We start from the raw sequence: 22,556 nt of genomic DNA on the forward strand, positions 1-22,556 counted from the left end.
TCCACGGATAAGTCACCAAGTCTCTTCACTCCGCCATCTTCATCTCTAAAGTGTTTCTTCCGTTAATGCGAAAGTTGCAGAAGAAGTTACATCTCAGTTGGGTTTTTTCATTGCTGTTTTTGGTTTTTCCAAAGACCTGATGATTCCTGCTACTATATACTAGAAAAGTTTCAGTTTCTTTATATGATAATAAGTGTTGGAGACTTCGACAGATATGTTTCATTGCTCGAAACCGATAACGAAGCCGTTCGCTCTGTGAAATAAATGCAAATATCTCTTAACAAAAACAAAAAAAAAAAAACCAAACAAACAAACAAACAAACAAAAAACGTCGATATCTAGAAATGTCACGACCTCTAATATTTGTTATCTCAGTCCTCTCTCTGTCTCTCACACACACAGCTTGTCTGTAGGCCATGATACAATGACGATTGCTTTATTTCGGTAGGTTGGTGCCCATAATATTGGGGGAGGAGGAGAGGGTAAATCAATTCTTGGTTCAAAATACAATGGTACAGAATCGATGATACAATCCAAGAAACAGTCTGTGTCAAACCGCAGACTAGTGCACACAGCAGACACTCCCCAGTCAACGCCTCAACGAGCAGAAGACTTTCAATCCATCCTTTGTTGGTGTCACGTGCCACGCGACAGCAGTTGCCTCCACGGGGCTGGCAAGACGAACGAGTGTGTGACTATTCATTCCATTGTTGTAAGATCACAGGCCTGCGTTCGTGTTGAACCACGCCGACAAACTGCTGGCTGCTTCTAGGCCGGGTGCCGGGTAGTCTGCGAGGGCCTTGCTGAAATGTCAGATGCTTCATTGACCACGCACAAATGCATCGACCACCTCGGTTGTACCCACCGGTGGAGGAGGGTACAGAATGACATCGACACACAAACGGAACGTGGCTGAATCCCCCATCCCCTCAACTTGTAATCAAGACAATAGCAACGAGGGCTGAGTCATTCCAAGCAAATTCTCTGAGTCCACAAATCGAGGCTGCGGATTATTTTATTTTTTGTAAACAGTGACGAATAGAATTGTCAGTCAGCGCTGGCATGCGGCATTTGTCCTGTTCCCTTTATACCTTACGGCCTACATCCTCCGATCTTTTTCTTCACATACATGCGCACGAACACACAAAGCAAAGGAGAGACAGTGGGAGAGACTGATTTTTTTTGTTTTTTGGGAGGACAGAAGAATTTAGGGCGTTACAGCGGCCAGTGCTGCATGGACGGGCAGTGCCCCACAGTCGCCATGTCCACTACGATGTCTCAGACCAGTCTAAGCTCACGTTTTCACTCATCCACCTCTTTCCTGCCTTCTCACTCCTCCACTCCCTCAACACACTATCACGATGACAAAACACGTGAGCGAATTCACATAGGTGTAATAGTTCTCATTCGGCGTGTTTCTCGGGTAGATTGCACAGACTAACAACCGCCAGCTGGATTTTATACCGACTTCTCTCTCTTCAGATTCCTTCGGAACCACCTCGTTCTCGTCGATAATTTTTATTATCGATTAATGCTGGGTGCGCGCGTGTTTGCCAACAACCAAAAGTGAAATACGTTATCGTCGGTGGTGCGTGTGTGAGTGTTGGACAGTCTTTGGGACTGCGGCAGCAGCAGGCATGGTGTTGTGAGAGGACCTATTAGCCATAATTTGCCAGACACGAAACTCATGCCATCTGACTACCTGGCGAGGTGTGCGCAGCGAGCCTCTGCTTCCAAATACCTGTCCACGATAAGCATGCAGTCTTTTGTTGCCATGGTGATTGGCTACAACCACCGCGCTGGCAAACGCTCAAATGCCCCACTCCACTGTCTTCTATAATCAATAATTTATTATTATTATTTGTGCTTCTGTGTCCGACCTTCCTCTTTATTGCGAGCAAAGAGATTCAGAAGTGTGAACTGATGGACCGTACCCGTATGTTTCAATGACGTTGCACACTAAGTCCTTTAATTAAAAAAAAAACAGAGCTGTTCCTTCTGGCATTCTTACCTGTTAGCCGATAATATACATGGCTGGTAATTATTGTAACTGCGCCTTCAAGGTGAGTAGGCACAGCATTGTGTGTGGGTGGGTGCGAGCGCGTCCATGTTTACATGGAACCAGATGGACGGAATTTAAGTCAAATTTATCGAGGATCTAGGTTTTTTTGTTTATTTATTTTTTGGGTGTTAAAGTTTGGTGAGGGTGCACGCATGCTTGTGGATGTCTGAAAAGAAGGAAAATGGAAAAAGGACAAACAGATGGTGAAGAACCTTGCACGACTTCGAACCCTAGTGTGTTCGCGACCGAGGATCAATAACAACTGTACCGTTAGTACCAGCAGACCAACCGTGGTGACCCCACTCCCTTTCTGCCCATACACCTCTGCCTTATGAATCATCCTACAGTTGTCATGGTGACGCCGACACGTGGTGCTGGCGTTGGGAAGCATCATCAGGGACATCCAGCTGTTATTTATAGTTCGCAGTCATGTGCATGAGATTGGACTGTCTGCCTGTCACTCGGGACATGACTGAACATGCAGGTCTGTGGGGGAAAATGCTGTAATTATTATTATTTTTTTTTAATCTGAAGTGTAAGTTGAGCAAATAGTCAACAATTATAGTAACACTTCAACCATACTTTTAAAGGTAGCCCTCATATGTGTATCACAGTATGCGAAGTTCACCGACTGACAGCGACTCTGAAGAAGCTACGGGGGGAGGGGGGGGGGAAACGAGAGAACAAAAATGAAGCAAGAGGTACGTGAGATTACTGAAAGATGTGAGATATTTCTGATTTGAGAAAGACGATCAAAACGTCTCGACCAGAGCACAGCAAGGTTGCAGGAAATATATACACTCGACAGAATATGGGACCAGCAGTTTGATACCCAGAGGACTTACCCCGGTTGTAGAAAGAGTATCTAATAAGGGTTGGGCAAGGAAAAGCAGCAAGGGCGAGGAAATTACACAGAAAAGCTAACCCTGAGAATTGTTTGGCCTTGAACTGCAAGTCCTCAACATCTCAATAAATGGTAATTTTTCATTTTCTTCAGGTATAATCGAGTCTTGTAAACAGGTGCCACATCAGAAAACACATCACGTGTGTCTGAGATTTCAGCCCACAATTACCAATCACCTATCCTTTACTCAGTGAACAATCACTTTACCACCGAGCCTATCTCCTTCTACCCTCCCCCACATCTTGCAGTGGTAGGGGTCGCTGTTACAATAAAGTTAATCAAACTGTCAGCAGAGAAAACTCCCAAGACCTGACAGATGACTACCTGCAGCCCGGAATGAAACATGAAAGAAAGACATACCGTGTCCATAATTTTTGACTTCGGTGTCAAAGCCTGGAGGCGGAAAACTCGCTGATCAAGATTTACGCGGAAACCGTAGAAGGCTGCCAATTTTCCTGCGGAATCAGAAATCGGTGCCAGGCTTGTAAAACTGCAGGCAGACCTGGCGTCTAATCTGCGCCCAGAAACCCAGAAACATTTTATCCTATCAAGACGAAGCCGACACGCCGGACCTATAAATAATGGACGTAATCATCGAGGCCAAGAGAGAGAATTCTCTGGTTAGACCGCTCGTTGCCATTTTGTTATAACGTCCGGCCAGCCCGGGCGCCTCATCCACCATAATTATTGTCGCGTGCTGAAAACGGCTGCAGGACCAGGACTGATGTGTGTGCATGTGTGCGTGCGTGCGTGTGTGTGTGCGCGCGTGCATGTGTGTGTGCGTGTGTGTATGAATACGCTCGTGGGAGGCAACAGGAGACTGATGGAGCTCATTTTTCGTTTTTCTGCCGATTTATTGTCCACATTTCAGACATCCGGGCCTCGTATCCTCAGATGCGGTGATTTTCGTTCCGGCAGTCGAGTAACTGTCTCAGTAAATGAGCCGTCTGCCCGCCCACGGACCTTTGCGCACGCAAAAGGAGTGCACGCCCACCCCCCCACCACCACCATCCCCCCAATAAAACCTGTGCAGGGGAGGTTGTTTGCTGTGGTTCACTCCAGCCTTGGCAGAAGAGAGTCGAATCAAGCTCAGTTTTCTTCCTCTCTTGAATTCGCCATAGACAACATAAAAGAAGAAAGGTTGACAACTCGAGCGTAGGAATACGTAACTTACGACGCGCATGCGCTAGACTAAACAAGTCCTTTCCGGTTCTAGGTAAGGTAATGAGTTTCAGAACTAAGGTTGTATTTATTTTGTATCAGCCCACACCACTAGCTGTCTTATAAGTGCATGTAAAGGTACAAAACAAATTGATCCCTCTCCTTTCCCCCCCGGCAATGAGAATTAGAGGATTTTATTATCTGTTTATATGTTCCTACGCCAAGCCAATTTCCATTTAAAACGATTTGCTTTAAAACTACTATTCTGCGTCTTTCAAGTCCCTCTCACCAACTAACGATGTGTACACAGACGACCTAAAGCTTATAAAGCTCGGTTTCTTCGTTTTATTATTTTTCTATTCATCCTTCACTACAGCATCTAATCCCTGTGATTATCCTTCATTTCTGTTGTTGCCAGGGAGTTAAGTCGTTAGTGTTAGTCAAGATCTCAAGACAAACCTGACAAAAACACAATTAAAAAGCATTGCTCTGAGTTTAAATAAAATGGATATTTCACAATCTCTTTCTCAAAAAGAACCAAAACGTCTTCAAAAATCTTTTCTCTTAAAGTTTAAAAGGCTTTTTCCTCTGGGGAATTAAATATTAAGTTAACCATTAGAACTCATGAAGTTGAGGATAAAAAAGAAATATAAATAATCAAAAAAGCTCCGTTAATGCCGTGTAACCCAGTTGAAACTATTGGCATAAAAGGAAAAGCATCCAGGTCTTTGTTTACTTCGTTGTTGTCTAGCTTAGCACCAGCATTTTCACTGTCACTAAACTCAGAGAAAACTGTGCTCCGGAGTATTCCGAGTGTTTTCGATGCTTGTGGCAAGCGATTATGAATTCAAATACACGCTCGTGTTACGGAGAACAAATCAAAAAGAGGCATTTGAAGGATAAAGACAAAAGTCAGTTACTTTAACCCCTCTATAACAATCGAAAATATATCTAAGAATATTTACTGATAATTTATTTGATGTCAAGCTAAGGATGCATGCAGGCACAAAACAAAGTGGAAGTTGCCTGTGTCTGACAGTGGAGAGACCTTCCATTGTCCCCCAAAGAGCCCGGGAAGGGTAGGTAGCTCCCTATTGTCACTATTGTCTCTGGCATACTGGGGTGTGGCCATATAATCACTGCTGACCGCGGGCAACAAGATATGACCACAGGGCCTGTGACTGACTTGTCGGTCGCTAGTGGAGCTTCCATGAAACCTCTAGCAAGCAATCATGGACGCTCCCTGATTGCCCCTCAAAATATACGTTGTTATTGTGATTCACTTAATACAAATTGAAGCTTCAATGAAAAAAAAGCTCCTAGATTTATTGAATTTCGAGTACCGACTGCGGTTAACTTATCAGCTTCACGATGAATCACACGGGACATTGGGCTTCGGGACTTAGGATTCAGCCATGCTTCCAACACAAGACTGTTCTAGAATCTTTGTCTTTGTCACACTTCAAAACCTTCTTCAAAACCTTCATCGTTTGTTTGAAGCTTTTGTTTTCAAAGTCCAACTTTGTTTATCTTTAGAACAGAGGGAATGCCACTAAAAGCATGAGACAGAGTAAATTGTTGGAGACGTAAACAGATTTAGAGTATACGCGCATATACACAGATGGACCCATACGATCATGTGAAAGAAGTCGGGTGGACACTCATCTTTGACGATGACGTGGGAGATTCTGCTGAAAGGGTGCTTGAAAGTTATTTGAGGCGCGTGGGGTGGAGTCAGCACCACATGAAACAGACTTCGTGATATTTATAAAAATATATGAGTTATTACTATGTCCTGTCTTGGAATAAAATGGCTTTCTACTTTCACTGTTGACTGACAAGTACCGCTGCACTTTTTTCTTCGGAGTGCACAAAAACTATGAACGATGCAAGACATCTTGACTTCGAGCCCGGGACTTTTGACCCCGACCGCGCACATCCCTTGACAAACGGATTCTGTCCGACGAAGACATCACTTGAGGCAAGTGAGAAAGGTGGCAGGAGATAGGCAGGAGTATAATATACCGACCGACACCCAAACAGGAAGTTAAAGCGGAAGTAGTCTACACTTCCGATGCATGAAAAGTGATGGGAGAAGTAAAAGGAAGGGAAAAGACTTGGGGGAGGAGACAAAATGCATCGAGTGCCGACAGGCACGTCCCCGTGTGACTGCTGGCAGGGGAGGGTCAGGCGATACCAAAGTGCCACTTCCCCCACAAGTGGTAAGGGTCGTTTCCTCGGGGCGTGCACCTTGACTTTTTTCCCGACTAATGTTAATAGGCTAAAGTAGTGTCGATGTACTAGAGGCTTCCGCACCGATGAATTGTTTGGACCGCACACTTCCCAGAAAATAAGAAAAAAACAATAATTAGACAGTTCAGATTTATCGAGTAGATAAATTTCAAAAACGGCTGCCGAACAATCACCTTTATAAGTTGTCTTTAATTAAGTTAATTTGCGCAACCAGTTTCAAAAAGGTCATAGCACTTTCTTTCATACTTACACTGAACTCTCTCACACACACACACGACTGTACAATAATGGGCTAAAAAAAACCACCCAATAATACTACACTGCTCTCGCTATTAAATATTTGTTTTCTGAGATAACGAAACGATCTAATGGTGCCATCCATCAACTCTGGACCAGTGGGTGCCATGTGCGAGTGTCCCGGGTAGAAAGGCCTGGGACTGCAGCTGAGTGAAGATCACTGCTCACCGATACCGCAGGCCATAGCAACGGGCATCAGTGCCACGGGGCAGCCATCCGTCCCCGTCTGACAGCATGTGGATACGCTACACGGATGACATCACACACCTTGCACACTCTTCTGGAGACCAACATCTTGGGATAAAATTCAACCGCCTTTGTTAAAATACAGAAGAGAGAGGGGTGGGGTGGGGCATATATTTTGCACGTGATTGCATATTTTGTGTGCTTGCGCTCGCGCGCATGTGTGCACCTGCGTGTACGAGCATCAAGCGAAACACGGGCCAGAAGCCAGAAACAGATTCTAGACCCCACCCTCTCCTCACTCCTAGACCCCGTTCCCCTTCTCGTGCAAGCGCACCTGTCCATACGCTGCTACCGTGCCAGATGAGGTGAAGTGAGCACCAGGTGAAACCCATCACGACCCGGCTGCAGGAGAAAGGCCAGGGTTTTTTTTTTTACAATTTTCCCCAACATGACTGTGCTGCCAGTCTGGCAGTGGCGGTTTATCAGGTGGGTCATCTATTATTGTTTTCTCTTAAAGGGTCACAGTTTTTCTATTTTCGCCCATAAGCTATAAAAATATCTTTTGGAGAGAATATTCTCTTTTTTATAAAAAGGATGTGGAGATTCTTTTCTGGCAAAGTTGGACACGGCCCAAGAAGCTATTGGCGTATAATCGGGCCATTCAGGACATGCACCACCGTCAACATACGGCACTCAACACACGTTCCATTGTACCCGAGGGCACTCAGCACTCGAGTTCCTGCCGCGGCCTGAAGAATGCGTGTCCCACCGTCTACCTGCCAGACAACCCACAGAGACCCCTGGGGTCGGGTGCCTGAACCTTCTCACCTGTTTTTGCGCATGCGTGCAAGTGTGCGCGAATGTATAAACGCATGCATGAGGAAAGGCCACCACCCCAGTTCCTCCACTTCACAATCCACCGAGTCCAGACCGGCCTTGCGCCTCCAGGGAGTGTGTGGGAGAGGTGAGAGGGCATTGGGTAGGTAGGGGGGGGGGTGGAGTGAGTGACGAGAGAACAGAGACAACAGACAGACGTGCGCAAAGCACGCGCATGGAGTGCGTGGTGTTAATGAAAGCCACGAAGCTGTGGGTCAAACGTCGGTTGTCGGTCAGTTAGTTGTGGGGGGGGGAGGGTGCTTCCTGGTCAGATGCACCAGGAACATAGGAACATCTCATAACGCAACACCACAAGGTACTTGGCCAACAGAAGTGACAGACTTTACAGTGATACAATAGGAATAACCTCTGGCATCATTACTTCCCCACCCTACCACACTTTCGAAACATTACAAAAGCAAATGGAACAGATAGGCTGTTGTAAGAGCATATTTTCAATAACAAATAATAATAACAGTGCAAATGACAACATTTTGAGAAGTTACAAGCCCCTCGCCTCTGACTGCCTCTTGCACTACACGCACGCTATTCCCGTATCCATGGCCTTGGTCCTGTACAATTATCATTCTTAAGGGCCGATAATGTGCATGAATTATGTCGGCACTTGCTAGGTCTTGCTAAGTGTCACCATCTGGGCTAGCGTGTGTATACAGTATGTGTGTCGGGCTCCAGTTCTCTGCTCCATCCCTCACTCTCTCCCCCCTCTCACATGTTACAAGTGATGGCGGTCCTACTGGGGCCAGTAGGGGACGAGGCTGGGATAGTCTACACTCTACAGGCTACAACTCAGCGGACCTGCTAGGAGCGGCGACCTGTGCCGGGTAACGTGGTGCCAGGCACTTCTGCAAGACAAAACCTGTTCTTGAAACACAACAGAACAACAGCGGGAAGAACACCCACTGCCTCCCCCCTCTTCCCCAGACTTCACATAAAACAGCGATAAAGAAACTGGGGCGTGACACACATGACCATGTCTGAAAACTTGTTTTTATTTCTGGTTGTGTGTGTGATGTCTTCTGCAGTTGTGGTGGTGGCTCTGGATGTGGTGTGCACACACATAGAGCAGTAAATCTCTGACAGAGAAGATAGTAGCAGGTGGGTGGAGTGACGACGAGAGAAGATAGATGTTAGACAAGGCAGGTGAGGACTAAATTAAGGAAGAAGTGTTTGGCAGGTAGTAGATGACAGACTGCACCGAAGTCTGAACAATGTCAGCAAGACTGAACGAATTTGTGGACAAAAAAAAGATATCAGTAAGACTGTACCACTTTCTAGGCAGTAGGGTACGAATGTCCACAAAACTGTGTCAATGTCTCTGAATAGTAACAATACCAGCAAGACTAAAGCAATGCATGACATTTCTCCACCAGTGAAATGAAGTAACCTAACACTGCCACCTCAATCTGTCTTTTCTAGAGAGAGAATTGCCAACACCAGGGGCCACCTCACCATCACCCCTAATTTCAGTTTTAATGGTCTCGAGTGTCCACAATGAGTTCCATAGTTCACCTCGGTTAGTTCAGTGTTTTGTGGGACTGACTGTGGGTCCTGCTCGCAACAAGTGTGGCTTGCTCTCCTCTTTCTCAATTGTCAGAGTGACACATCCATGCACGTGCCCGTAATTTTCTGAGGTGCGCCAAATGCATGTTGTATAGGCAGTGCACAAAGTCTGTATTGGTGCGGCGTGTGCTACAAGGAGGAGACATCCACCTCCACCAGACCTCCCCGACACACAGAGTGGCCAGGGATCAGTTGCTGTAGGAAGGGCCGATACAGTTTCAACAGGCCGGGAAATACACTTTTCTTTGTGTAGCTCAACACTCCCTTCTGTCTGCTGCGTGAGCACACACAGACCCATAGGATGCAGGTCTCGACACACATATACATGTAACTGCTTATTTCTCTTCTCTCTCTCTTTTTTGGATGGGGAGGAGGAGGAAGGGTGTTCTCTTCCTGTTAGCATCAAAGCCGAAGTACATTTGATAGTTTGTGTCTGCGCTGTAAGAAGAAAGTGCTAACAGCAGGGTTCTCATGCTCCCACTACCCCTACTTTAGGCGGGTGCACACCCACACACACATTGCGGTTATTGTTTTGACATGACCAAATACTGAAGTACACACGTTTTTAAGAGACTTGGTACGGGTTTTAGAAACCAGGACGACACAACAACTAGGCGCAGATGCGTGCACGTGCGTGTTGTGTATTTATCCCCGCGCGCCAGTTTTGAACATGAGCACCCGACTTCTGGCTTCTGGCGTTCCAGGGGGACAAAAAGCAGACTTGCCTTGCAGACATGGGAGCTGCTGCTTCCACTGCAGCTGTGCCTTGTGCCAGTGGCAAGGGGCACGAGTCCTAGTGCTGGAGGCCAGAAACTACGGCGAGAGATAAGAGAGTGGCACATGGACTCGTGTTGTTGGTTGGTTACCCGGAGTGGCAGGCACCCGCGCCATCGGAAGCTGGGTTGTTGGACAAAAAACATCACACCGGCCCAGCAAATGTAATCGCTTCCTTGGTGCCTGGTACAATATTTCGGGAGAGATTAATTTTGACATGTTGTCGATGTGATAGAAACAAATCAACGGTAACACGCATACAGACAGTGTTCGTGCGTGCGTCTGTGAATGTAGGTACAGTATTTTTCTGTATATATGGAAACAGTTTGCTTGTGAAGTCGAGATGCATCAAAAGCACATTTCTACTCAGAAATAAAGCTCAAGAAAAACAACTCAATTATATGGAATCGCAGGAAAACCTGTGCGTAAGACCACTACTACATAAAATTTCACTCATCCCATCAACCTACGGAAAACAACAATCCAAACCTCAAAACTGATCTCATCTCGTCCTGAGGTTCCCTCCTGCCTTCTTGATATTAACATAAAACCAAACCCCTACTGACATCAGTACTGTCCTACATTTGCAGGACATAAAATGCTTTTGTGGTGACACGCATGGGGATGGGTAGGAGCGGGTATGAGAAAGGGTGGCTTCCCCTGTAAGCAGACATCCCCAGATCGATTCTCCCTTTGCGCGTCTACTTTCTCGACTACCTGACACTGCACTCTCGCCTGGTAATAACAGTAAAGAGACAGCATGATGACACTTGGAGGTCCCCTGACATAACGTGTGCTGGCGAAGAGGAAAAGACATGACATGACACTTGGACGCCAGGGACAAATCGTGACTGTCGCATTTGGCAAAAAGCGGAAGATGACACAAGCTGTGTGTGGCTCTGGAACATAGCCGTTGCATCAGCTGGGTCCTTGACAACCTCTCAACACAAAAACTGAAGCAGCAACAAACAAAAAATAAAACAAACAGAAAAAACAGGCGACGGCCACTCACCACGGCTCTGGACTGCAGTTCTCTGTAGTGTTTCTCGTTATCAGACAAAGGCATCGCCAGCGTTACTCCTAGTGACGTCAGAAGTATCAACAAAACGAGGGGTGACCACGCCGACGACGACGACGAGGAAGAGGAAAAGCACGAACTACGTGGAGGATGACCGCACGGTGCCGAGGCAGTTCTGCAGCAGGTTGGGGTGGAGGGGTTGGGGCGGTCAAGGGAGGCCCGGTTTTCGTCACCGCTAGCGTTTTTGGTCAGCTGACACAAACACGAAGATGAATCTGATGATGATGTTCTTGCTGATGCTGTGGTTGTTTCTCCTGTTTTTGTTACCGTGCATTGCTGCGCGTGGTGTCGATGGTGTTGGGGGTGCAAGTGGCGGCGACGGAGGTTGCTGTCTCGGAGGGAATCATCCGATGGGAGTCGGGAGGCTGGCACCGCCCGTATCGCGGAGGTAGATGAAGGCATGGTACCTGCAGATACAGGTGGGCGGAGGTCTGTCTTCAACAGCAGAACTGATGCGAGCATTCCGACTGCGCTGTTGTTGCTTTCCTGACTTATCACTCGCTTTTTCTTCTTTTCTCTCTTTTTGTCCTTCTTCAAGATACGATACGATCACTTGTCTGAACTTGCTAATCACCTGGTTGAATTTTAAGCCAATTAGGAAGCGACGATTGGGGTGAGGGGTCGGCTCAAGCAGAACGGGTGGCGAGGGTGAGGGTTAAGCAGTCGACAGCATCGTGTGACAGAAGTCTGACAGAATGTTGTGGTCGTGTCGTGGTCTCAGACGTCGCACCCTTTCCTGGCTACTCCACATCGGCCTGGTTCAAATCCTGTCAGCGTAGAAGTCTATCTAGGAAAGCAGGGTAGGAAATCAGGGTGGGGAAGGGCAGGATTCTCGCCAGACGTGAGCGTTTGTCCGCAACTACCTTCTTATCTGCTTCGCAGATCGACCTTGGCTGTGGACTAGCTCTCTGCTCGGGTGGAGGTGCAAGGGATGGGGGTGGAGGCCGGAGCAGGTTGCCCTACCTTCTGCTGTCTACCCGCCGGCGACTACCCCAACCGACTACTTGAAACGGTTGTGTCTCTCGCCTCACTCTGCCAGCCGCCAAAGAGTGTTTTGCATCCGCCGTCTCCTCCAGCATTCACCGGGGTCCGTCAGCTGCTCCCCCCGCCTACCGACTAGCTCCAGAGGATCAGCGTGAGACTGGTTCCCAGCCAGGCGGTCCGCCACAGGCTAACGTTCGCTCGCTCGTCCTCCTGCGCCGGCAAGTGTCCGCCTCGCACACGTAATCACACTCGCCACCGCCGCCGACCACATCTGGCACCGCCGACCACGTGACTCGCGTGCGTGCGCGTGCGTGCGTGCGTGCCTCGCGCCCGCGAGGACTTGAACCCTAACCCCCTTCTCGGACTTGAGGAGAGAGGGAAGGAGGAAGAGGAGGCCGGGTTGAAGATTCAGGCGGTGCGATGCTCAACACGCGTTCTCGCACGCACGGGGAAGGTCATCAGCAAGGCAAGTACAACAGCTTGTGGACATCGACTTTTTTTTTTTTTTGCTCACCCGAGGATGGGAGTGAAGGTGGTGGTGGTGGTGGTGGTGAGGGTAGGGATAACAGTAACAAGACGAGCCGGCCTACCACCGTGGTAAGACAGACACTCCCACCGCCAAGTTACTACCTCGTCTACCGTTGATTACAAACCTCGATGATGTTCCTTCTCCGTGTTGCACGTTTCCTGTTGCTGACGTGTCACGGAACCTCCCGTTGCTGCTGTCACTACACACGCACACAAACGTGTTCTTGTGACGTACACGCTGTGTATATATACACACACATATGTAAACCAGTGGGAGGTAGGAGAAAAAAAGGAGATAAAAGCCCCGCTTTGTTCGTCTGTATGGTGTTTATGGCTGACGGAGGTGAGGACTACAGTAGGAGGCAGGCGCGAGGGAAAGTTTCACACGCGGCTGTGAACACCACTGTACACGGAGGCAGGCAGGCAGTGCCAGTACTACCATGCCAGAGCGCACGTCGCTCACAACACTCCCAGCCTCTGCATGCTGACGGGGTTGTTTGGTCTCTTGTTCCAGAGCGACACTTCCTGTCTGGCAGGGTGGAGGGTGAAGGTTTCTTGCATCAGCACGAAAATCGGGTTCTCCTAGGGTGCTGACGTTCCCTTCTGGCTGGGTATCCTTCACTCACGCTCGTCCGCACTGACCACGGTTGCTACGCTTCCAGACGAGAAGCCGCTTTGCCATCCCTTCTCTTTCTCTCTATCTTTCCTCGGCGCGTGTTCCAGCCAGCACTCGGCTTCCTGCCACCATCTCCAGACTGAGGAGGAAGTGGGAGGGACTGGGGGTGGGGTAGCGTTCGATATGCGGCGCTGCGCGGCAGGCACGCTTGGGAAGCCGGCGGAAAGCTGCAGAGGGAGAGAGAGAAAGTCGGACGCGCAGCAAGACGTGTGACGTCACGGCGTCAGGCTTTCTCTCGCCTCGCTCTAGCGCGCGCTCACTCGGCTGGTGTGGCCACCCCGATCGTCGCTCACGTCACCCTACCACGCTGGCTGGCTTCAGATGGTGGATGAAAGGGGAAAAGACGTGGCTGTCGATACTCTATATATAGCCAGGTGCCATGTGTTGCTGGGAGTGAGGGTTCGAAACCCAGTGTAACCATACTTTTTTCCCCTAAAAGTTTATTTTTGATCCTGTGGATATGTAGATTTGAATTAACGCCACGATGAGTAGTATATATTACACTTCAATATATATTTTTACATTATACTATGTATACCTTACGATGACTTCACGATCATCACTTCATTGGTGACATACTGGGGCCCTCATCATGTTGAAGTGTAGAGAGATATTCATTTTAAGCTACTCCTAGCATCACCAAATTCTCCTTTGTTGATTTGATGGGACTGGGAGAGGCAGGGGATGGGACAAAGGGCGCACTGTCAGTCACCTCGTTAGTGAAACATCGTCACGATCTGAATAGCGGGGTCCTGCTTGTATACTTTAGACTGCGGGTACCCACCCTTTTCAGCTGTCGTGAGTTGTGAGATGAGACAGACAAGGCAGGCGCGACCGACATAGACGGGTACATGCAAGCTCACAGCATATGTGTATTCGTGTGTGGGGGTGGATAGGAGAGAAAGAAAAGATGGAGAAAAAGAAATAGAGGAAGATAAAAGACGAGTAGGAAGAAGGCAGGGGGGAAAAGTTGAGATGGGGAGAGATCGGAAAAGAGGAAGAGAAATGTATATATCTGACTCATTCTCTTTCGTCAATGTCCAAACTATTTTAGAGTGTCGGATCATAACCGCCGTCCCTTGGAGAGGTTTAAAAAAAACGCGCAGTATCCTTTACCTGGTTAGAGTACGGAACTGAAAGAAAGGGGGCATCTACTTTGTATACTATCGTTCTTACAAGTCCCCTACCTTTCTACTCTAACCCAGGGGTAGGAAACGTCCGGACCTCGAATTCATTTAATCCGGCCCGCCAAGGCAATCGCAGATTTCCGTAGATATAAAGTCTTTTTTTCTTAGCAACAAAAATGTATAATAAGTGAATAATATTAGTAACTTAAATTTTGAACGTGTTGTGTTATTTTGCTTTGCTTTTCTTTCTACCAATATGTTATTGCGTTATCTGCCAACGTGACCGAGTGTGTGACAGTCATGTGTTGAATGCGTGAATGAAGTGTATGGGTGTGCATGCGAGCCCAAAATTACAATCGTCATTGGCATGAGCTGAAATGCTAAACAGCTAGGGGTATGCATGAGCAGGGCGTAACGAGCAATTAATCTCATATACGTCACACCATCTTAAGACGTCACCTGCTGCTCCGCCGTCACGTGACCTCCATCTTGCGGACTGCACGCAGGGACAGGCCCACGTGTTCGTCGAAAATTTAACTCTTTATGCGCTTCGATCTCACCAACTGAAGATGGATGGCGCAAAGGAGTTAATTAACGAGGTGAGGTGGCAGCAGCTTGGTGGTAAGTCAGGACAAGCCACCTTTTCTTTCCTTTGTGAAGGAGGCGTGCCATTCTTCCTGACTCCAGGTGTTACCCGAGCCTGTGGATTTAGCGACATTTCATCTGCAGTTTCTATCGACGGAACTTATAAAGAAGTAAGCTCAAACTGGAAAATTAGCAAACACAGCTTTATCAGGAGTTTCTTATAAACACCGCGTAGGGAATTCCAATTAATTTATTTCAATAGGACACACATGAACTGATGTATATTTTAATATTCTAGCGACTCACAAAGGCCCACAGTCAGTGCGAGAGGCCGCAAAGACACACCGCCATTCATTTAACAAGCATACTTTAGTGACTTGGAGGGAAACTAGGTCTTGGCCTCTTTCTTATACTCTGGTAAGAATTCGATGAACAAAGGCTTTTCCAAGTTTTTCACTCAGATTTTGGGAATTAGCATCCGATAATGAATTAAAACCTTTGATTGGAAAAAACGCGTTTGGGACGGTAAGGTAAGTGTGAGAGGAGGGTCCCTGTTCCGTAATGCCTCTGGTGTATATTACTGTTGATTGTTTCATTTCCAGCTATCCCCGTCTCTTAGAGGGTCTATGAGGCCAAGTTCTCAGTGGTGGATTTCAGACCTCTAATATTATATATCCAGATGTTCCTATATATTATATTACCATTCATTTTGTGTACGATACGTATCTATACTGTTCATGATGTAGCTTCACTTTTATTGTGTTCTGCTACCTTACCTTAATGTTAACAGATTTTTAAAATACGTTTGTGATTTACAATTGTTTAATGAAGATTATATTTGACTACAATTTGTATAGTTAACCTCTGTTTATATTGTCTCGAAGCTTTCAGAACATGAAATTATTTTATATTTTATTTAAAGACAGGGAAACCCTCGATTTTTGTAACTATTTTTTTTTTGGGGGGGGGGGGAGAGAGGTATCAGTATATATTGTTCCTCTCGTTTCCCTGATTTTTTTTAAAATGTAAATATAAAATTTGAGTGGGTTTCTATGTTTACAGCCAAATGCAGTAAAGTGTGCTAAAGATCTCTAGGTATGTTGAAAGGTTTATTTACATTTAATGTAAGTTTATATTAGCTGGTTGGATCATTTACCTGACATCCCTCCCCATTTTAAACCATTTTTTCACACAATAAGGCAGGAAAGTTCATCTGACCAATTTTTATGTGACCGTCGCGTAAAAATGTTACATACTCGAGAATGCAAGTCCCTTTCAGAAAGCCCTTCACCATAAACCATAGCTGTAAAGAGACTTTCTATCTTTTTTTTTTCTTCGGGGTTTGGAGGTGGGAGAGGAAGGCATGAAAGTACCGACTTCCTACGACAGCAGTCATCCTTGAAATTCATGAGTCATGCCGCCAACCTGTAACAGTCAGTCCCGCCATTGTGTGCGGCCTGTTCGTGACTGCAGGCGATGTAAGGGTTATTTCCCGTGTTTCTGGAAGAATTATTTTCCCCCATTTTGAGGATCATAGCACCAATTGGTTCGTACGAGGTTTCTTTCATCCAATATGCGAGCTGTGGCAGCTGATGAGTCAACAGGAAGTGACGTAAAGTACCGTCCGAACGGAAATGTACCAGTAATCAAAGAAGATGTTCCGCTTTGCGATTTCTCAAAGTTAATTGTTTTAATTATTCTCTGTGTGTGTGTGTGAGAGAGAGAGAAGACTTGGGTAACAGAGTGGGTTGAAAAAGAGACATTATCTTTTTTCTGCAATGGTCGACAGTTTTGTGCGACAGAATGTGCTTTTTTACTTTACTTGCTTGTTTGCAGTAACAAGATAATTATATCACTACTTCTTTATCTTTTTTCTATGAAATTTATTTTACTGTATTTTAAAAGCAAGTTTCCGTACTAGAGCGGTTAGGTATCCCGACTTGTCCAGAGCGTGGCTAAGGCGCACCCTGATTTATCAGACAGGGTCCACGGCAGATGAAGGTGCGGGATGGGCTCCGACTTCAAATTGCTGAGCTTTAGATACGGTGAACCACATCAAGTTTCTAGTTATGGAGTATGGGTATGAGCGCGCGTGCATGTGTGTGGACGAGCTTAACCATTAAAAAAATTAATAATTAATTAATATTAATTTGTTTTGAACGGGCAACATCTGCGGAGAATTGAACACACCTCTGAATAGAGTTAAAATGGTGCGTGGTTGCGCGTGTGGGCATTTTGTATGTATCGTATGTGTGTGTGTGGTTCTTATGAAAGTGTATACCTACATGTATGTGTGGTTGTACAGGCAATGGGCCGGATATCACGAGCATAAATAGTCATTAACACGTGTGTCTGTGTGTAGTTGTACACCGGTTTGGTGATGTACAAACATTCGTATGTAATTAAAAATTTAATAACTAGCAATCTTACGATCACCGCCGTCAGCAGGCGACGAGAAATAAAATTGTCAAACTATTCGATACACAGCAGACCGTAAAAAATATTTAAAGGCCGGAGGTTTGTGAATAAATTTGTTTCATTAATCTCTACATTATTCTGTACGTTCCTATACTCTTCTCTTCATTCCTCTTCTAGTCAAATAGTGACTAAAGTTGCAGAAATAAAAAAGAAAAAAAAAATCTGTTTCAGAAACATTTCTCAGGAGAATTTCGTGAGCGCTAAATTAACTCCAAGATTCAGCATCAGTTGATAGACAACAAAATGTACAGCAATAAATAATTATTTGTCACACTTTACCGGGGCTATTCGACCAGTCGTGGACATCTTTTGCATAAAGAATAAATAACGACCTCACAAACACAGTCTTTTACTTGCTAATGAGCACCGGTTCCTTAAATTGAGAATTTTTTAAAATAAAAAAACCTGTTTACAACCCAGTTGTGCAACCATCCTAAGCAGAACCGGATGGGGTGTGAACTCTGCTCTTTTGATTGGTTGTTTCCGGGCCATGTGACAGGGCTGGGTTTGAAGTTCTGAATGAAGCGTCTTGGCTGACTCACAACGAGAAGCGGGAAGAAACTCCAAGTAATACCGAACACGCTGGCAGCAGAAGAATTAAAAAATTGTCACTCTCTCTCTCATTCTTGTCTGCTTGTCTTTCCTGTTTATCAGTCTCTCTCTCTCCTTTACTCCTTTCTAATTACAAAGGTGCTAGTTTAGATGTTGCTAGTTGTAGTGAGGCAGAGGAATACAAGTAGAGCAGCTGTAGAATCAGGAAGTAGTAGAAACAGTTGATGACGAGAAATTGTAGAGAATGGGGCGCAGGAGCTAGGGTGGGGCGTGGGGCTACGAGGCAAACAACGGGACAGAAAAGCAACTGTTGTACCGAAACTGTTGTGTTTAATATGCAGGTTTCTCTCTCAAGACTTCTAAGATAATCACAAGCGGTGAACCAGCTCAGGGTGAAACCAGTACCTGTAACAATCACGGAATGAACTTCATCGAAGAAGAAGAACATCCAAGCAAAAAAGTGACGTCACACTTCCTCGATGCACACGCATGCGTGCAGAGATTTCACATAAATTGTCTGCAACACTTTTTTTTTCCACAGATATGTAGGGACTGGTACCTGCCTCCTTTAGCTAGTTCAAAGAGCATGAACTAGTTAAGAAATCTTCAAACAATCAAACAAACAAACCTCCAAACATCCTGATGTGTTTGCGAGCCCTGCCGAGCAACTTTAAAGCCGTCACAGTGACGTTTCTTCTAGCAGCAAAGACGAAGCCGTAAGAAAACAAGCCCTGACGTGTATGTAGACAGGTCTAGTCTGAGATACCCTGAGACTGTACTCACAGTGAGCGGTGCTTCCGACAAAGATGCCGTGTGCTGTGACAGATCGTTTCCTTCTTCTGCTTCTAAATGGTTGGTTACAATGGATGGGGGTGGGGTGGGAGAGAAGACGGAGAAAGTTCGGTATCTCCGTCAGTTCCTCCTAAGATTTCAGTCGATTTTACGTCCTCGCCGGCGTCGGACACGCATGGTCTGTGTATCGGTGCATGTCTGGCGCCTGTAAAGCGTTCTTGCATCCTTCTGGTCGATAACCCCCTGAACCCTGTCTGTTACAGCGCAACGAACAGGCCTCAGATTAGCCGCCCCTTTGATCTCCGTGTCGGGACAGCGTCGGGTAGGGTATGGCGTTCACAGTAAAATGGCATTGAACACGAGTCTTTCAAATAACAAATTAATAACACGGTGACACGACACCAAAGCTGTTAGACATGGTGACGTCATCGATGTTGTAGGTGATTAACAGACCAACTGTTATTTATGACTTAAATCGTTCTTCTGCTGACGTCACGTTTTCCGGGTGGCGGGCTAACGGTTGTTTAACGCCCAAAACCTAAGCAACAAAGAAGCAATCTAGAATGCGCATCGACGTGTGATATCAATGTAGTACGAGACCAACCCTCTGTTATACTATGATAAAAGGGGAGGCGAGTAGGAGGAAGATGGACATACAACAGATACCTGTGTGTCTTGAGAGTATGTCAGTCTATTGCCTAGCAAGGACCCACAGAGCCCGACAGATACCTTTAGAATGTCTCCAGATTGTGTCAGTCTAGAGCTGATGGCTGTGCCTCTCTTCACCGGAAACAAAGTTTACATGCAGACGACGAGATCTGGAATGGAAAGGAGAAGGGTGGGGTAGAGGCAACGAACGAGATACAGGGCTGTAGGGTCTCTCACTTGAGAAAGTCTTGTCTCCATATTTGGTGAAGGGGGGTGGAGGAGAGGAAGATAGAGCAAACGGATCACGTGATTAATGTTCTAGCAAATGTACTTCCAAACGTAAAACCACCGACAACAATAGCTGAGGTGACGGCCCTGATTAGACGTGGGGCCTTGTTAAGACTTTTACAAGAAGGGAACAAATCCACAGGAATAGTGAGATGAGTCATTTCTTTTCTGAGAAAACTAATTGTCTCTCGTGCCCTTGCGAAAGAGAGATTCTGGTAGAAGATGTTGGCATTTAAAACCATGAAAATTCGATAGTGTATCTGCGAGGAAGTGGTTTAGGTATCTGTTAGTGTTGGTGTCCACCACCTAACATGGAGACATCGACCCTTTCCTTGTCTCTCAAGCCGGACTGCTACCTGTTTGTTTGCCTACCTTTCTGGTTTTCTGCTTGCTCGTCTGTCTGTCCTGTATATTTTCATCTGCTAATGCGTGTGAGAGAAAGAGATGAGGGCCAAGTCACATAATCCCACTTCACTATTTTCCGTGCTGTTTTCTCCTAACATTAAACTAATCGTCTAATCAAAAACTTTACCACTTCATCTCCATGGCAACCTGTCCTTATTGTCATTCCCATCAGTTTAGTCAGCCTCGAGAGGACTGAGACTGGGCAAAGGTCAGACGAGATCCTGAGACTACCTCCCACTGACGACTACGGCGTTTGTCTTGAACAGGAGTGACTCGCTGTCGGCGACAAAGACACCCCTTAACGGACGGGTGTGTGCCGTCGTTAATCTCTGTCTTTGCTGCAGTGGCGAGATACAGGCTTCTAAGAGTGACTCACACTGTTGCTGGATGATGTCTCGCTAAATCACCAACCAGTTCTAGAATTTCCAGCATGTCTGGCATACCTTGCCCGCTATACTTTCCACCCCTATCTTGATTGTTCATGTAGGAAGTTTCGCTTCAACGGCACCAAGAAAATTGCACGCTCGCTTGCAAGCGCACAGTAGATCAATTGAGCTTCGTTACGGCGCACCTTACACGTTAGTGACAACTAAAGGTAGCGGCACCCAGATCACCTAAGCACCAAATTCACATACGTGCCCATCCACTTAACCGAAAAAGGAAAGATGGACAAGTGTAGAAAAAAACACAATAATTGATAGGAGTTAAGAACAACGGGGGAAGAATAACCTTGGATTCGAACTCTCTGGCCGTCAGAGTGATAAACTGTCCGTGCAGTAGGGTGTCATGGGCTGACATCACAGGCTGTCCCTGTAGCAGTGCGTCAAGGACTGACATCACAGGCTGCCCCTGTAGCATGGCGTCAAGGACTGACATCACAAGCTGCCCCTGTGGCACAGTGTCAAGTACTGACTTCCTCAAGGACATATCACAGCCAGGCTGCCCCTGCAGCAGGGCGTCAAGGACTGACATCACAGGCTGCCCCTGTAGCAGGGCGTCAAGGACCGACATCACAAGCTGCCCCTGTAGCAGGGCAGGGCGTCAAGGACTGACATCACAGGCTGCCCCTGTAGCAGGGCAGGGCGTCAAGGACTGACATCACAGGCTGCCCCTGTAGCAGGGCAGGGCGTCAATGACTGACATCATATGCTGCCCCTGTAGCAGGGCGCCAAGGACTGACATCACAGGCTGTTCCTGTGGCAGGGCGTCAAGGACTGACATCACAGGCTGCCCCTGCAGCAGGGCGCCAAGGACTGACATCAAAGACTGCCCCTGCAGCAGGGCGTCAAAGGACTGACATTGTAGGCGCCGCTTGTGCACGGGTGGCGGCAGAGTGACGAGGGCGCAGTGACTCACCCGAGTGCTGGAGGCGAGGCACGCTGGGCTCCTACCCCGACAGCCACCCGATGACTCACGGACCGCAGCATCTGCCTGCACAACGAGTATGAAGATGTCTCTGCACGCGCACACACACACTGATGACAAGAGTGCTGTTACGGCAGGTTCGTGTCATTAGTTTCTTGCCGCATGGGGGCAGTACTAGCAGGATAACCCATCATACTGTCCGCTGGTGTCCTTGTCTTCACTTTGTCAATTCTTTACTCAGTCTAATCTTTAATCCTGTCTACCAGTCTGGCATTGTGTACAGTGGTAATTGTGTCACGAGATTTATTCATTTTCTTCCTTGATCCTGGATTCACGAACTGATCATGTCCTCGAACAATGCAAAAGATGTCAGACAAACTGACGGAAATATGAGATAAACTCAGTTATTGAAGAAGGTAGTGGTGGTTGTGGCGGTGGGGGGGGGGGTCGGAATAATACTGATAAAAAGTAATATTTCGAATGTCTATTAATGTTTCCCTAAGGAGCGACCGATAGATTAAATATGTACACATATATTCCATTCATTCACACAAAAACACACTCTTTTTTTCTTTCTCTCTCTCTCACACACAGAGAGGAAGAAATAGAAAAACTCAGTTTCTTAGCGATAAACCAAACAGAACCTTGCCGTCAGCGCCTGTGTTTCTGTCTTCTGGTTCTAAATATCTTTTTACAGAAAGTGTGCCGTGTGCAGAGGCTACGTTGTCACTTGTTGACCTTATTGTCTGTCACTCAAATCTGGAGATAACAACTCACTCGCACGGCAAAGCCTGGCTCCAAGCACAACACTTGTTCTGGCATTGTTTCCAAGCATGAAAAGTGTAGAAAAACAAATGCAGCTCCAGAAACGGTGTGAAATGTGAGAAGGACAAATATTCCCCCTTCCCTTTCGACCAGAAAATCTTGCAGCGCTTTGAGTTTCTGCCCTCAGCCAT

General features: G+C 46.6%; 1 protein-coding gene across 2 annotated transcripts in view; it reads right to left on the reverse strand.

The window, feature by feature from the left end:
• Window positions 1-22,556, reverse strand: part of LOC112562013 (matrix metalloproteinase-2-like) — a 138,168-nt gene that overhangs the window by 49,708 nt on the left and 65,904 nt on the right. Inside the window, exon 1 of one of the 2 annotated variants that reach the window (XM_025234964.1) lies at window positions 11,107-13,444. The exons of the other annotated variant lie outside the window; for it this stretch is intronic. Coding sequence (XP_025090749.1) covers window positions 11,107-11,634 — 528 coding nt within the window. The 5' untranslated portion in view covers window positions 11,635-13,444. Of the gene's footprint in view, window positions 1-11,106; window positions 13,445-22,556 lie in introns of those variants that run through there. 2 annotated transcript variants of the gene reach the window in all.

This window comes from Pomacea canaliculata, linkage group LG4, assembly GCF_003073045.1.
Source record: "Pomacea canaliculata isolate SZHN2017 linkage group LG4, ASM307304v1, whole genome shotgun sequence".
Lineage (NCBI taxonomy): Eukaryota > Metazoa > Mollusca > Gastropoda > Architaenioglossa > Ampullariidae > Pomacea > Pomacea canaliculata.